The sequence below is a fragment of the Chiloscyllium plagiosum genome, unplaced genomic scaffold (assembly GCF_037043375.1).
Source record: "Chiloscyllium plagiosum isolate Xiang-an unplaced genomic scaffold, Cpla_swu_hap1 HiC_scaffold_5, whole genome shotgun sequence".
Lineage (NCBI taxonomy): Eukaryota > Metazoa > Chordata > Chondrichthyes > Orectolobiformes > Hemiscylliidae > Chiloscyllium > Chiloscyllium plagiosum.
Window position 1 is genome coordinate 90,924,761 of NW_028270143.1, and position 17,614 is coordinate 90,942,374.

General features: G+C 41.5%; 1 protein-coding gene across 1 annotated transcript in view; it reads left to right on the plus strand.

The window, feature by feature from the left end:
- The window catches only part of LOC122550058 (ATP-dependent zinc metalloprotease YME1L1-like), a 69,795-nt gene extending 52,945 nt beyond the window's left edge, over positions 1–16,850 (plus strand). The window contains exons 16-19 of the mRNA XM_043690525.2: positions 2,525–2,651; positions 4,063–4,136; positions 11,208–11,294; positions 16,277–16,850. Of these exons, the coding sequence (XP_043546460.1) occupies positions 2,525–2,651; positions 4,063–4,136; positions 11,208–11,294; positions 16,277–16,420 (432 nt within the window). The 3' untranslated portion in view covers positions 16,421–16,850. The remainder of the gene's footprint in view (positions 1–2,524; positions 2,652–4,062; positions 4,137–11,207; positions 11,295–16,276) is intronic.
- Positions 16,851–17,614: the final 764 nt, after the last annotated feature.

A 17,614-nucleotide genomic window follows, 5' to 3' on the forward strand; every position in this document is an offset into this window, starting at 1 on the left:
TTTTGAGAGTTTTAATAATTTCTGAGACTAAACTTTGGTTTCTTTTCCATGTTCTAGCTATTTTCTGAGGGAGAGTATTTCTTGGGATCTTTCTATCAGCTTTTTGGTGGTGATCCTTCAACTTTACTTCAATCCTCAAGACTTTTGAGCTCATTTTGAGCATAGTTGCATTGTACACTTCTTGTCCTGGCCTTGGACAGACACAATCTGCTTTCTTCAGGCTGTTCCAATAGCTGCTTTCCAGATATAAATTCAGAACTTGCTGGAAAACCTCAGCAGATCTGGCAGCATCTGTGGAGAGAAAACAGAGTTAATGTTTCCGGTCCGATGACCTTCCAGAACTGGTTTCAAAACTTCAGAGCTGCTTTACAGATCCTGGCAGACACTTTCTCTGTGTTCTCCAGGGGTGCAGCTCCAACAACACTCCAGAAACTCCACAACATCTCAGACAAAGCAGCCTGCTTAATTGGCCACCACATTATCAGCATTCACACACACCATCCATAGACGCTTAGTGACTGCAGTGTGTGCTATTGACAGTATGCACTGCAGAAATTCACCAAAGATCATTAGGCAGCACCTTCCAAAGCCACAACTTTCCTCTAGGACAAGAGCAGCAAGTAGATGGGAACACCACCCAAGTGACTCAACAGCCTGACTTAGAAATATATCACTGTTCCTTCACTGGCACTGGGTCAAAATCCTGGAATTCCCTCCCGAATGGCATTGTGGGTTAACTATAACATGTGGGCTGCAGCAATTCAAGAAAGCAGCTCACCACCACTATGTCAAGGGCAACTACGGACAGGCAATAAATGCTGGCCAGGCAGCAACACTGACATCCCATGGGTGAATTTAAAAAAAAAAGCCCCACCCAAGCTGACTGCTCACTCTTGTTTCTATGAGGACGCACACAAATTTAAGCAAAGGAATCTCCTAACCCTGCATGCTTTGGGATGCTTCAAATAAAAATGTTAATTAATTATCTATTGCCTTCAAAATATACCATTTATTTTGTGACTCACATGAATACCTTGCATGTCTGGTGGAGTTAATGGCCCTCTTTCCAGACCTGCTGGTTTCAGTAAGAACCTCAGTGTTTACCATGGTGCTTTTAATTTGAGAAATAAGTGTTTAATTCCTATTTCAATAACTGTGGATTTCCCATCTCTATCAAGAGCTCAGAAGTAAATGATCCTTTGTTTACTAGTTTCTCAATCAAGTGGTTTCATTTGCCTGCCTTTAAAATTCCTAAACCACAAGTTATTTCCCAAAGGACAATTTATTCATTTAGGTATCTGGTCAGCATTGGATGGGTTGGACTGAAGGGTCTGTTTCCATGCTGTACATCTCTATGACTCTATATGAGCGATAATACCTATCCAATTGCTAAATTACTAAATAGTCACTTGTATCAGGACATAAATGCTTTTGAATATGATGTATTTCAATCCCATTCAAGTCTTGTTTTTCTTAACGAGTGCCCATATTTCTTCTCTTAATTCTGCAGCATAATTGTGCCAACTTGAATTTAGATTGAATTTGTAACTGGAAGGCGGAAAAGGAAAATGAGGACAAAAAAATGGTGAAAGATCTGTAAAGATTAGGATGGGGAATTTGAAAGCATGGTCAAAAAGAGTCTGGAGAGATTTTTGGTTAATTATACAAATTATGAAACTCAGTCATTCTTCAATCTTTGTACTTTCTTTAATGTCTTCACATCCTTCCAAAGTGTGGTGGCCAGAAATGAATGCAGTACTGCAGATGAAACTGAACAAGTGTCATATACAGATTTAATATTTAATACAAGAGCCAGGAGATTATGTCCCTTTCAATAAAGTTGAGGGTACCATATGTTTTATACACCAACCTGTCATATCTGCTCTGCCGCATTAAAAGGTAAATACATGTATACACCTGGGTCCTTCTGCTACTCCATATCCCCCTGACTCTGCCCACCCCAGAATTGTATTACTTATTTAATATTTTCTCTCCATGTTCTTTCTAACAAAATGAATCACTTCACCCTTCTTTGCTTTATGTTCCACCTGTCACTTCTCCACCCATTCCATAAATCTGTCCATCTTTTTCAAGTTCTACACTAATCTCTTCATGGTTTTCAATGCTTCCAAGTTCTGTAAATTTAATAAGCTTTGAAATTCTACTGACACCAGTTCCTGAGCACTTCTACTATAAACTCTGTCTCAACTCTGAGGAAATATTATTAAGTACTACTCTTTGCCAGTCACTCGGCCAATTTTGTATCCACATCGATAATGTCCTTTTTAGAACACATGATAAAATGTATCTAAAGTCAGAATCATTGTTTCTTATGGCTAATTCTTCATTGTGTGTTTATATTAATAGTGGAAGATTGTGTTTAATCCATATAGAACTGGATTTGGAATGTGGAAATTGTTATATTTTAAAATTAGTACTTTGTGTTTAAACTTTAATTGGACTGTGTACTAATGTATTGTGTACAGTTTCTTAGGAGCTTGTATTAAGTAAAATTCTCTTTCAGGTGTCATTGTTACCAGAAAGTGACAGATGGAGTGAAACCAGAGCTCAATTGCTTGCACAAATGGATGTCAGCATGGGTGGGAGAGTAGCCGAAGAACTCATCTTTGGAGCAGAACAAATTACCACAGGCTTGTATTAAGAAACAATAAAATCCCATTTTGTGATTCAACCCATTTAGTAATTCGGTGAGACCACCTCCTATCTGATCTGTGATCCACCTCCATATACCTACTTTTGTCCCATATCTATTCATATCTTTATTTGACAGATCTATCAGCCAAAGATTTAAAATTAACAGTTGAAGTATTTGTTCTAAATTTCTGCCATCCTTCATTTGTGAAAATGTTGCTGAATTTCACTCCCGAAAGGTCAGGCTTGGATTTTTAGACTATATTCTCTTGTTGTAAACTTGTCAACCAGAAAATATACTTTTCCCTCTCTATCCTGTCAGCTCCCCCTTAACATCTTAAACTTTTGATTAAGTTACCCTTTAATCTTCTAATTTCCAGGGAATATGATCATTGTTTGTGTGCTGTCTCCTTGTAAATAGCTTCTAGTACCCAAGTAGCTTTTTAGTTAATCCTGTGTTGCTCCCTTTCCAAAGTCTGTATATCCTTTCTGAGGTGTGGCATCTGGGATTGTGCTCAGCACTCCAGGTCCAATCCATGCCAGGCTTTGTATAGCTGATGCTTGATTTTTATTCCCTTATATTCAGGCCCAAGTTACCCAATATTCTATTAACCTTTTTAATTATTTTTGGTATTGTTAATGATGTTAATCTGTGTGCCTGGACCCTTCACTCACTTTGGATCTCCGTTGTTATTGCTTTGCACCATCTTAAAAGTGCTCTGGAAAATCCATAGCTGCCCGAAAGTGGTGACACAACGAGATAAGGTAATAAGGAAGGGCTATGGCATGCTTGCTGGTTTCATTCGAGGCGTTGAGTATAAAAATTGGGAAGTCCTGTTGCAGCTTCAGTAAAACTTTAGTGAGGCCACATTTGGAATATTGTGTGCAGTTCTGGTTGCCATACTATAGGAAAGATATGGAGAGGGTGCAAAAGAGGTTTACCAGGAGTATATTAGCTGTGAGGAGAAGTTGGGCAAACTTAGATTGTTTTTGCAAGAGTGTCAGAGACTGAGAAGGTGACCTGATGGAAGTATATAAAATTAAGAGCGAAATGGACAGGGTTGGCAGTTGGAATCTTTTTCCCAGGGTGAAAATTAAGTACTGGGGGCATTGGTTTAAGGTGAGGGGGAATACCTTCTCTCTGTTTCAATATTCTTTTTTTTTTCTGTAATGTCTAGAATACCATTCTGTTGCTCCCCAGTAAATACTGACCCTAGTTACTTATAATGTAAACCATTTCCACTGACTATTACTGTTTTTTGAAAGCTTTTACTTGTCCTCTTTTTGCTAATATTATTTTTAAATATAATTTCCTTTTGTTTCATTCTCATTTTTCTCTCCGGTTAACAGTAAAATAAGAAGAACATTTGTCTGTCTTCTGTAACTGAAATACTGTTTCTTTTAACCTAGGTGCTTCGAGTGACTTTGATAATGCAACCAAAATAGCAAAGTTGATGGTCACAAAATTTGGAATGAGTGATAAGGTAAAATAAATGTGTTATTTGTTTATTAAATCTCTAGTCCAATTTGAATTTCTGTGTAAAAGTAGCTTGGATCTGCTGAAAGTAACTTCCATGTTGTCTGTGGATTGTCCTCCATGTGTCAACAGGCCTTTGAGATTGCTGTTTTCCACTGGACCAATAGATCAGTTTGTGTTGATTGTTAACTTTACTTTTAACCCTTTTTCAGCATAATGAATAAAATAGAAGTTCAATTTCAAGATTTTCAAGTCCACTGCAACCTATTTTCACTTTATCTTCATACATCAGTCACCTCATCTTTGCCTTAAGTGCATTCTTTGATCCTTATCCAAAATAAGTGCAGGTGTCCCCCCATAACCATGGGTGATACGTTTCAAGACCTACCGCTGATGCCCAAAACTGTGGATCATAGCCAACCGTATTATTTTTGTGGGAAACTTATCTCCCCGGCAGCCCCTGGAATTATTTCTGAAATGTTCTATGTAATATTTTCGGGCCAGAGTAAAGCATGGTTAACTGAAACCCTGGAATCCGAATTTGAGGATACGGGGGTTCTACTGTATTAACTTTGATTCTGATGTCCTTGTTTACCTTTGCTACATTGTGTTAAAATAGAGAAAAGTTGCTGGATTAGTGGTGCTGGGAGAGCACAGCAGTTCAGGCAGCATCCGAGGAGCAGTAATTTGGAAGTTTCGGGCAAAAGCCCTTCATCAGGAATAAAGGCAGAGAGCCAGAAGCGTGGAGAGATAAGCTAGAGGAGGGTGGGGGTGGGGAGAAAGTAGCATAGAGTACAATAGGTGAGTGGGGGAGGGGATGAAGGTGATAGGTCAGGGAGGAGGGTGGAGTGGATAGGTGGAAAAGAAGATAGGCAAGTAGGACAAGTCATGGGGACAGTGCGGAGCTGGAAATTTGGAACTAGGGTGAGATGGGGGAAGGGCAAATGAGGAAATGGTTGAAATCCACATTGATGCCCTGGGGTTGAAGTGTTCCAAGGCGGAAGATGAGGCGTTCTTCTTCCAGGTGTCTGGTGGTGACGGATCGGGGGTGAAGAAGGCCCAGGACCTCCATGTCTTCGGCAGAGTGGGAGGGGGAGTTGAAAAGTTGGGCCACAGGGCAATGTGGTTGATTGGTGCGGGTGTCCTGGAGATGTTCTCTAAAGCGCTTTGCTCGGAGGCGTCCAGTCTCCCCAATGGACAGGAGACCGCATCGGGAGCAACGGACACAATAAATGATATTAGTGGATGTGCAGGTAAAACTTTGATGGATGTGGAAGGCTCCTTTAGGGCCTTGGGTGGAGGTGAGGGAGGAGGTGTGGCCACAGGTTTTGCAGTTCCTGCGGTGGCAGGGGAAGGTGGCCCGATGGGAGGGTGGGTTGTAGAGGGTGTGGACCTGACCAGGTAGTCACGGAGGGAACGGTCTTTGCGGAAGGCGGAAAGGGGTGGGGAGGGAAATATATCCCTGGTGGTGGGGTCTTTTTGGAGGTGGCAGAAATGTCGGCGGATGATTTGGTTTATGCGAAGGTTGGTAGGGTGGAAGGTGAGCACCAGGGGCGTTCTGTCCTTATTATGGTTGGAGGGGTGGGGTCTGAGGGTGGAGGTGCGGGATGTGGATGAGATGCGTTGGAGGGCATCTTTAACCAAGTGGGAAGAGAAATTGCGGTCTCTAAAGAAGGAAGCCATCTGGTGTGTTCTGTGTGGAACTGGTCCTCCTGGGAGCAGATACGGCGGAGGCGGAGGAATTGGGAATACGAGGTGGCATTTTTGCAAGAGGTAGGGTGGGAAGAGGTATAATCCAGGTAGCTGTGGGAGTCGGTGGGTTTGTAAAAAATGTCAGTGTCAAGTCGGTCGTCATTAATGGAGATGGAGATGTCCTAGAAGGGGAGGGAGGTGTCAGAGATGGTCCAGGTAAATTTAAGGTCAGGGTGGAATGTGTTGGTGAAGTTGATGAATTGCTCAACATCCTTGTGGGAGCACAAGGTGGCGCCAATGCAGTCATCAATGTAGCAGAGGAAAAGGTGGGGAGTGGTGCCGGTGTAATTACGAAAGATCGACTGTTCTACGTAGCCAACAAAGAGACAGGCATAGCTGGGGCCCAATACGTGTGCCCATGGCTACCCCTTTGGTCTGGAGGAAGTGGGAGGATTGAAGGAGAAATTGTTAAGAGTGAGGACCAGTTCGGCCAAACGAATGAGAGTGTCGGTGGAAGGGTACTGTTGGGAACGTCGGGAGAGGAAAAAACGGAGGGCTTGGAGGCCCTGGACATGGCGGATGGAGGTGTAGAGGGATTGGATATCCATGGTGAAGATGAGGCGTTGGGGGCCAGGGAAACGGAAGTCTTGGAGGAGGTGGAGGCGTGGGTGGTGTCTCGAACGTATGTGGGGAGTTCCTGGACTAGGGATAGGACAGTGTCGAGGTAAGTAGAGATGAGTTCAGTGGGGCAGGAGCATGCTGAGACAACGGGTCAGCCAGGATGGTCAGACTTGTGGATCTTGGGAAGGAGGTAGAACCGGGCAGTGCGGGGTTCCCGGGCTATGAGGTTGGAAGCTGTGGGTGGGAGATCTCCTGAGGTGATGAGGTTCTGTATGGTCTGGGAGATGATGGTTTGGTGATGGCGGGTGGGGTCATGGTCGAGGGGACGGTAGGAAGAGGTGTCCTCGAGTTGGCGTTTGGCATCAGCGGTGTAGAGGTCAGTGCGCCAGACTACCACTGCGTCCCCTTTATCTGCTGGCTTGATGGTGAGCTTGGGATTGGAGCAGAGGGATTGGAGGGCTGCGCGTTGTGAAGGTGAGAGGTTGGAGTGGGGGAGGGGGATAGACAGACAGGTTGAGGCGGTTAATGTCCTGGCGGCAGTTGGAAATGAAGAGGTCAAGGGCAGGTAATAGGCTAGTGCGGGGTGTCCAGGTGGATGCAGTGTGTTGGAGGTGGGCGAAGGGGTCCTCGGAAGGTGTGTGGGAGTCTGATTGTGAAAGTAAGCTCGGAGGCAGAGGTGGCGGAAGAAGTATTCAACGTCATGGCGTGTATTAAATTCATTGATGCGAGGATGGAGGGGGATGAAGGTGAGTCCTTTGCTGAGGAATGATCGTTTGTCTTCAGTGAGGGGAAGGTCTGGAGGGATGGTGAAAACTCGGCAGGGCTGTGAGCTCGGATCTGGTGTGAGTGTGGGGCGGAGCCAGTAACTGGAATGGGTGTGATGGTGGGGGAATGGGGGTGGAGTCATGAGCAAGGGTGGTGCTCCCCTCAGGGTTCTGGGGGCCGGGAATGGTGACAGTGGGATCTGTGGGGGGACGTGTCAGCAGAATGCAGGTGAGTGGTGTTGGTGGGGGTGGAAGTCGTGGCAGACACGGCTGTAGGGGTGGCAGAAGTCACTGGGCGTGTGACATCAGCGATGATGTGAGGGGCGAAAGTGATATCACGTGTAATGCATGAGGAATTGAGAGGAGCGGAAGTGGTTGTGGGAGTGGCCACCCTTCTCTAGCTTAAACTCCACGCTTTAGGTTCTCTGCCTTTATTCCTGATGAAAGGCTTTTGCCCGAAACATTGATTTTACTGCTCCTCGGATGCTGCCTGAACTGCTGTGCTCTTCCAGCACCACTGATCCAGAATCTGGTTTCCAGCATCTGCAGTCATTGTTTTTACCTAGAGAAAAGTTGCTGACAGTTGAAACTTTATTGCTGGAACAGCACAGCAGGTCAGGCAGCATCCAGGGAACAGGAGATTCGACGTTTCGGGCACAGGCCCTTCTTCAGGAATGAGCAGAGAGTGTTCAGCAGGAGAAGATAAAAGGTAGGGAGGAGGGACTTGGAGGAGGGGAGTTGGAAATGTGATAGGTGGAAAGAGGTCAAGGTGAGGGTGATAGGTCGGAGTAGGGTGGAGGCGGAGAGGTCAAGAAGAAGACTGCAGGTCAGGAAGGCGGTGCCGGGCTGGAAGGATCCGGCTGAGACAAGGTGGGGGGAGGGGGGATGAAGAAACTGGTGAAGTCCAAGTTCATCCCCTGCGGTTGGAGGGTTCCCAGTTGGAAGATAAGACGCTCCTCCTCCGACCGTCGGGTAATTGAAGCAGAAAAGTTGCTGACAGACCATTTATGGAAGTTAGGAAAGAGATTGTGCAGTCCCTTACAGAGTTATTTGTATCAGTGAGGTGCCGGAAAACTGGAGGGGGCAAATTTTGTGCTTTTATATAGGAAAGGTGGCAAGGAAAAACCAGGGAGCTTTTGACCATTGAGTTTGATGTCAGTGGTGGGCAAGTTGTTGGAGGCAATTCTGAGAGACAGGCATTACATGCATTTGGAAAAGCAAAGACTGACTAGTGATAGTCAGCGTGGCTTTATGTGGGAAATCGTATTTCACAAATTTGAGTTTTTTGAAGAGGCTACCAAGAAGATAGATTAAGGCATTATCTACACGGCTTTTAGCAAGACCTTTGACAGGGTCCTACGTGGTAGACTGTTTAGTGAGATTAGATCATATGAGATCCAGGAAGAGAGCCAGTTAGCTACAAAATTGGCTTGATGGTAGAAGAAAGAGTGGTGATAGAAGGTTGTTAGGAGGCCTGTGGCCAGCAGTGAACCACAGGGATCGGTTCTTGGTCCACTGTTGTTCATCATTTATGTCAATAATTTGTATGAGAATTATAGGAAATGTGATTAGTTAGTTTGCAGGTGGTACCAAAGTAGGAACAGTGCAGAAGTATCTAAAAAGTACAAAGATGGGCCAGTGAGCCAAGAAGCGAGAGTGTAGATAAATGTAAGGTGTTGCATTTTAGTAAGGCAAACACAGTTACTGGTAGGGTCCCAGAGAGTGTTGTTGAATAGAGGAACCTAGTGGGTGCAGGTTCATAGTTCATTGAAAGCTGTGTCGCAGGTAGAGAGTAGTGAAGAAGGCATTTTGGCACGCTTGCCTTTATTGGTCAGAGCATTGACTTTGGAGTTTGGACACCATGTTGCAGCTGTACAAGACTTTTAGAATACGCTTACAATTCAAGTTGCCCAGCTATTGAAAGGATGTTGTAAAGCTAGAAGGGTATAGAAAAAGTTTACAAGGGTGTTGCTAGGTCTGGAGAATTTGAGCTGTGGGAGGGAAATTTTAAATGGGTCCTGAGGGGCAACTTTTTCACACAGAGGGTGGTGCATGTATGGAATGAGCTGCCAGCGGAAGCGGTGGAGGTGGGTACAATTACATTTAAAAGACATTGGACAGATCCATGAATAGAAAAGGTTTACAGGGATATGGGCCAAACACACGTAAATGGGACTAGTGCAGTTTAGAATACCAGGTCGGCAGGATCAAGTTGGACCAAAGGGTCCGTTTCCATGCTGTATGACTGTTACTCTGTTAAGTATACATGTATCAGATATTTCTAATTTTTAACTCCAGATTAGTAACATTTGGGACTGCGTATTCCAGTAGGAGTTATGTTTGATTGTGGGTTGTGAAACTCTCTTGGAATCAGTTTTTCCCTGCATCGGAGTTTTCAATAAGAGGTGATTTCGCTATCTGAATAGGCTGCAAGGATCTGTGAATGGAAATGGGATACTTCTGGGAGGGTAAGGTGTCAGATGGAAAGGTCATCATTTAAGTGTTCTGCAAATATCCTATGTCTAAGAATAAAATTGCTGCTTTCAAACAAAGTTGTCAGCCAATTATTAGCATATGTTTTCTTGATAAATATTCTCTCTCTTTTCCAAATCTTTTATTCTAGAGAGCATGTCTCTCTTCCCTCTAGGTTGGAGTTTTAAAGCAATACTTCATTAAATTGGGAGTCACAGACAGTGATACACTGGAAACTGGTGAAATTTAAACTGAAATAAATCTAGAACATCAAGCCAGTCTTAGCTGTAGTGTTCATGGAACTATCAATTCTCATTTAAAAAAAAAACTCATCTGGTTTACTAATGTCCTTTAGGAAAAGAAATTTGTCATTCTTACCTGGTGGCCAGCATGTGACTTCAGACCCACAGTAATATGGTTTAAACTTAACTACGCTCTGTAAATGGCCTAACAGGCCACTCAGTACAAGGTCAATTAGGGATGGGCAACAAATGCAGTAATGTCCACCTCCCAAAGCAGATGCAAAGAAAGTCCTTTATGTATAGAGGAACCCCAGTTATCCAAACGATATGGGGGAGGAGGGGGGAGGAGAAAGTATTTTGCTCGGCTGATCGAATTCTGGATAATCGAATGCCAGATAACATAGTTTAGCCGAACACCAAGACATTGCAATCTTGCCAGATAATCTGATACTTGGATAATCGAGATTCCTCTGTATATGACATCACTATTATCTTGTATGTACTTGCACATACATGGACTGCTGTCAGTCAGCCCCTTGAATTCGTTGTGTACTGCTCTAAGGTAGGTAATTCACTATCTTGTACCACATTTTTGACCTTCGGAAAGTTTTGTTTGCTGACATGCTGTATACCTGTCCTTATTGTCTGAAGCTGAGGATTCCAAAAGGCAAACCATCCCTATTAAAACTTCAACAAAACAAAGTTAGGTTTTTAAGAGGCCCATAGACAATTTAATTAGCATGTCAATTGACATAGGTCCTTGTGAAAATTGCCGATGATGAAAACAGAAACAGAATGTGTTGCTGCTGTTCAGCTTTTTTTTTCTGCTGCCTCCATTCCATCACACTGTGGGATGGGAAAATCTGGAGCTTAAAATTCAATGAATTCTTCCTGCTGAAATCATTTTGGCATTATCAGCATTGGCTTTGCTTCCTTCTTGTTGATCATTAATAGAAACTCTCATTATCATAAATATTGTCAAAACCCATCAGTCCACTTATATCTTGGAAGATACTTCAGCTCACATCAAGCTTGTCTGCAGTCCATTTCAGCACAAAGCTCTCCTGCAAGTCTTCACTTAATTTTAGAGAACACCTCCATAACAGGGTTAAGTGAGTGTCTAACATTTAACTGCACCCTTACCCCATTCTGCATCTGCAAAAGTAACACACAGCCTATTTTTGTCATCTCTGCTGTTACTGTGAAAATGAGCTGTTAGGTGATGTATTCATGAAGTTCAATATTATGTCGCATTGTGATCGCATTCTATTTTGTTTTTGTCTGAAGCTTGGAGTGATGACTTATTCAGATCCAGAAAGAGCAAGCCCAGATACACAATCTGCTATTGAACAAGAAGTCAGGATATTATTGAGGGTAAGATTATTTTTGTTTGCTTTGTTAGCTAATACAATACCCAAACCTTTGAACATATTTATGGTAGACATTTCTGAAGTCCAGATTAAATCTGATTATTTTTCAACACTTTTCATTGTCCAGAATCCTGACAAGAATAACCTAGGTTGACTGTGCACTACTGAGAGAGTCCTTCACTAGAAGTACTTTTTTTCAGATTAACTACTTTGTCAGATGAAGAAGCCAAGCAATGAGAGAGAATCTCTATTGTCCAGGCCAATATTAATTACAAAACGTCAGCACATGATCACAGAGCTAATGTGCAAATTGATTACTGCTTTTCTAGCATGACAATCGCGACTACCAAATAGGCAAGACTTAATGTTATACAGCATGACTGAATTGATTAATGACTTCCAAGGTACCATCTAGATAATTTTAATATGATTGAATTTTACAACACAAGAAAGTAGGTCTAAGATTAGTATTTTAAACATAGGAAGGACAACTATGTGCACGTCAAAGCTGAGCTAGAACTAGATATTATTTTAGGAAATAGATTAGTAGAAAAGTGTTGGCATATATTTAAAGGCAGCATTTCTGAATACTCCGGCTGTAAAGAAATATTTCAAAGGGCACACTACCAACCATATTTAACTAAAGATGTTAAGGAGAGCATGAAACTTGTGGTCAAAAGGTATAGTCATGTGAAGATGATTGGTCAGAATACAAAGAGAGACAGCAATGAATAAAATGTTAATTAGGACCAAGGAATTACTGCAGGAGAGGAAGCTAGCTAGAAATGTAAAAGTAGCAAAGTTTTTACAAGGAAAAAACTAAGTGAATATTAACTCTTTAGAGGTTGAGAGCGGTGAGTTGGTAATAAAAAACAGAAGATGCGTGGAATATGTTGCTTCTGTCCCCACTATGGAGGATACAAAAACATACTAAAAATAGCTGTAGATCAGTTGGTGGAAGAAAAAATTGAACTTTTTAGAATTCTTATCACTAGAGAAGGAGTACTGAGCATTGAGATGGAGCAGCAGGTTGATGTTTCTGGCTCTTCATTGACTTATTCATAGGACCCTTCAAAGAGGTGGCTAATGAGGTAGCAGATGCATTGGTGTTAATTTTCCAGAATCTGTTAGAATTTGGAAAGGTTCCAACAGACAGGAAAGTAATAATCTAGATATGGAGGGACTGGTTATGAGGAAAGATTGAGTAAAGTGTACTCATTAGCATAAAGAAGAATGAGAGGCGACCTTATTGAAACATCCAAGATTATTGGGCAACCACCTGATGAAGGAGCAGTGCTCCAAAGGCTAGTGCTTCCAAATAAATCTGTTGGACTATAGCCTGGTGTTGTGTCATTTTTAACTTTGTACACCCCAGTCCAACACCAGCACCTCCAAATCAAGATTATTGGGTGATTTGACAGGGAATATGTAGAAAAGTTCTTTTCCTTGTGGGAGAGTTCAGGTCCAGAGGGCACAATCTCAGGATAAGGGGTTGCACATTCATGTCAGATAAGGGCTTTCTTCTTTTGAGGCTGGTGAATCTGTGGAATTTTTTTCTGCAGAGGGATAGTGAGGCTGGATAATGTCTTATATTCAACACTGTGAGAGACCACTTTTAATCTATAAGGGAATCAAGGGTTATGAAGAAAAGGCAGAAAAATGGAATTGAGGATTTTCGGATCAGCTGTTGAGTGGTAGAACAGACCCGATGAGTTGAATGGGCCTACTTCTCAGTTTTTTTATGGTCTTAAGTGGTGCAGGTTAGCCCGGTTGGCTGGATAGCTGATTTGCAGTGCGGAGTGATGCCAACGGCATAGCTTCAGTTTCCACACTGAGGTTGCTATGAAAGAGTCTCCTCCTCAACCTCTCAACTCACCTGAGGTATGGTGACTCTCTGGTTAAACCAAGTATCTCTGTAATGGGAATGTAGTCTTACGATCCGGTCAGACAATGGCATCTTTACCTTTAGGTTATATTTTACAATAAAACTTTTCTGTTCAAGAATGGAACATAACTCAGGAAATTATAGGCCAGTTTGCATGATGTCTGTTGTGAGTAAGCTGTTAAGAATTAAGCATTTAGGACGTTGTAACCGGATAGTTGAAAATAGCCCATAGAGCAGAGTCAGCATGGTTTTATGAGCGGAATATCCTATTTAATCAATTTATTGGAGTTTGGTGTAGATGAAAGGACACCCATTGATGTACTGTTCTTAGATTTCCAGAAGGCATTTGAACAGCTTCCCTTTAAAAGGTAACTTTGCCAAAGTAGGAGCTTACAGTACTCGGGGTAATGTACAGGCATGTATAGAAGATTGGATGACTGGCAGAAAACAGTATGCGTAAATGGGCCTTGATTAATTGACAGAATATGATAAGTGGAATTTCACAGCAATCTGTTATGGATTTTCTCAACTTTTTATAATTTATATTGATGCATTTGATCTCCTCACCCAAGTCATGGTAGCTAAATTTGCAGATGACCCAAAGACAGATAGAAAAGTATGTTGTGGAAATTATAAAAATAAGGATGCAGACTGGTACAGATCGATCAAGTGCATGGACAAAAATCTGGCAGAGTATAATGTTTGGGGGGCGGGGGGGTTGAATTGTGAAGTTGTTCACACTGGTAGGAAAATAAAAAGGTGAAGTGTGACTTAAATGTAGAATGCCTATGAAATTCCAAGATGAAGAGGGATTTAGGTGTTCCAGTAAACCTTTGACAAGGTACTGCACAGGAGTCTACTAAATAAGATGAGTCCCATGTTGTTAGGGACAAGGTACTGGCATAGCTAAAGGATTGGCTGATTGTGCAGAGTGGTGACAAAGGGGTTTTGTTCAGGATGGCAGCCGGTCACTGGTGGACTTCCACAAGGGTCCATGTTGGGACCACAACGATTCACGTCATACCTTAATGATCTGAATGCAGGAACTGAGGGCATTTTTGCTAGATTGCAGATGAAACAAGGTTGGAAGGAGCAGTAGTGTTGAGAAGCACAAAGACTTAGACAGACTAGTAGGGTGAGCAAAGAAGTGGCAGATGGAATACCTTTGGGAAATTGAGAGGTTATGCACTTTGTAAGGAGAGTAGTTATGTAGACTATTTTCTAAATGGGGGAAGGCTTTAGAACTCTGAAGTACAAAGAGACTCAGGTTTCTGTTAAGGGGCACATGCAGGCTCAATTGGCATTTGGGAAGACAGATGCAAAGTAGCATTCATTTCAAGCGGTTTAGAGTAAAAGAGCAAAGAGGTACTGAATCTGTGTAAGACACTGGTCAGACCATATTTGGAAAGCTGTGAGCAGTTTTAAGGCCGCGTACTTAAGGAAGGGTGTGCTAGCATTGGAAGAGGACTAGAGGAGGTTTACAAGTATGATTCCAGCGATGAAGGGCTTGTCATATGAGGAGCAGCTGAGGATTTGGGTAGAGTTTAGAAGGATGGGGGCGGGTATCTTATTGAAACTTAGAGAATACTTTGAGGCCTGGTTAGAATAGGCACAGAGATGATGTTTCCATGAAAAGAAGAGACAAAAACGCAAGAGCACAGTTCAGGGTGAAGGGATGACCCTTTTGAACTGAGATGAGGAATTTCTTCAGCCTGAGGGCAGTGAATCTGTGGTATTCCATTGGTGCAGAAGATGTGGAGACCAAATAATTGAGTGCATTAAAGACAGAGGTAGACAGGTTCTTGATTCGTCAGGGATCAGGGATTTCGGGGAGAAGGCAGGAGAATGAGATTGAGAACATCCATCATGATCGAATGTTGGAGCAGCTTCGATGGGCCAAATGGCCTAATTCTGTTCCTATATCTCATGGTCTTATGATCTTCGAGTGCATGAGTCACAATATTAGTATGCACGTGCCATAAGAAATTAAGGAGGTTAATGGATTGCTATCGTTTATTATAAGAGGAATTGAATATAACATTAAGGGTGCTATGCATCAGTTATGTAGATCATTGGTGAGACCACATTTCAAGTATCGAGTGTAATTTTGGTAGTCTTATTTGCAGGAAGATGTCAGTAAACATTGGAGGCAGTTCAAAGGACGTTTACTAGAATGATGTTTGGAATGAGTGAGTTCTCTTATGAAGGAAGATTGAACAGTCTTGGCTTGTTTTAACTGGAGTTTAAAGTAGTGATGGGTGATTTGATTGAAGTTTATAAGATTCTGAATGATCTTGACAGGGTGGATGCGGAAAGGTTGTTTACTCTTGTGGGTGAACTTATTACTAGTGGACATTTCTAAAATTAAGGGTCACCCTTTTTAAGACAGCTGAAGGGCTACGTTTTCTCTTGGAAGATAGTGTAACTTTGGAACTCTCTGCTTGTGAAGATGGTGGAGTTGGGTTATGGAATATTTTTAAGGTGGATGTAGATGGATTCTTATTAGGCAAAGAAATCATAGGTTACTGCAATTGATGTGAAACCCACACAGACCAGCAAGGACCTTATTGAATGGTGAATCAGATTTGAAAAGACAAATTACTTATTTCTGCTCATAATTCATATGTACACGTGTAAGTGCCTAATTTCCTAGAAGGTATTTTGGGATATCATAAGGTCATGAAAACTGCTACATGAATACTGGTCTTTCACAGGGTTTTGGTTTTGCATGCTTGCATTTGCTCACATATTGTTTTCTTGCCACATTTCCTTGCAATTTTGAAATAATTCAGATTCAAGTTTCTTCAGACCGCTATCTTTAGTTTGGCATGTGTAGCCAATTCTAATTTGTTTGGATCACAATTTAGTACATGTTCTAACGTTTTTTGTTTACTAAACTGTATAACCATTGTGTAATTTAATTTCAATTCATTTAATTTATTTTCAATACTGTTGAGTGTGTGGTGCTTTAGACTATGGATATGATAACAGTACACAGAAAATATCACTAAATTAGTAGTCTTAATGTTAAATGTTTGTGATATGCTAATTTTGATTTAGATCTTTGAGACTGTATTAAAAATCTTTTCTTTTAAACACAGGATTCTTATGAAAGAGCAAAGCAAATCTTGAAGACTCATGCAAAAGAACACAAAAATCTTGCAGAGGCTTTGTTGAAGTATGAGACACTGGATGCCAAAGAGATACAAATGGTTCTTGAGGGAAAGAGACTAGAACTAAAATAACTTCTCATTGTAAAAGAGACAACAGTTCTTCATTATTTACTCAAATGTATATATGTGGAAGAGCAGTAGCCCACCAAATGCATACTATAGGTGATTTTAACACTTAAGGGCATTGTTAGTATTTTTATAGTCACAGAAAATGATAACTTGCACAGTGAAATTACCAAACATATGTGCTCTGGAACTTAATTAAGTTCCAGCTCAACTGCATCCATTGAATAAATGGATGGTTTTTTAAGTGATTCATTCTTCATTTATGAATATTTTGCTCTGTGTAGTGTAAAATCTAAAGGTGGACAAGAAACATGGTGAGCATTGTTGCCTTCAACTATTTTTTTTTTCTTTCTCTGTATTTTAAGTATTTATGTACACATTTGAGATGTAATTTTGATGAGTGCTTCCCAGTGCAATTAAAATCAGATGAAATGTCTCAGGGTTGCTTTCATCATTGAGTAATTCAGGTATTTGTTCAGTTATTTGTCATATTTATCCATAGGCTGCTGCTGGGCATTCCAACCCTTCATTATCTTTTCTCTACTGCTAATGTTTCTGGAGTCAGTAATAAAACGAGAGCCCTTCTGATGTCAAGTCCACAAGCTGTAAAACTAGTTACTTGTTACGTCATCACTAGCTTTGCCTTAAGTAGTTACGAGGACATAATTGCACGAAATGCAAAATAGTTCCCTCCTTTTTTGCTGTAATGTAGAATAAGCAGTGTATTGTAGGAATTGAAAATCATCAATGTATAGAAAGTTTATTAAAGTTGTACTTTTTATTTTGAATATAGCAGTAAGTACCTCAAATTCTGAGATTTCTATTGACATCTAAAATAAAGAGGTCATATCTGAAGTTCTTCTATTCTACATTGTATTTGGCTTTTATTGGAATCAAGAATTTAAAATTAACACATATTTACATTTGTCAGTCTGCAAACTACTTGCTACTGTGGATTTCTGGAAAGAGAAGCCAGTTAAGTCTGTAAGACATAGACTGAATGGCATACTTATGCTCCTGTCAAATCTGCTCAGCCATTCATGCGATCATGGCTGATCTGGTAATCCTGATCTCTACTTTCCTGCTTTTTTTCCGTACAACACTTGATTCTCTTAGATTCTTTCTCAGCCTTGAATTTACCTTACGATCCAGCCTCAGCAGTCCTCTGTAATAAAGAATTCCACAGATTTACAATCTTCT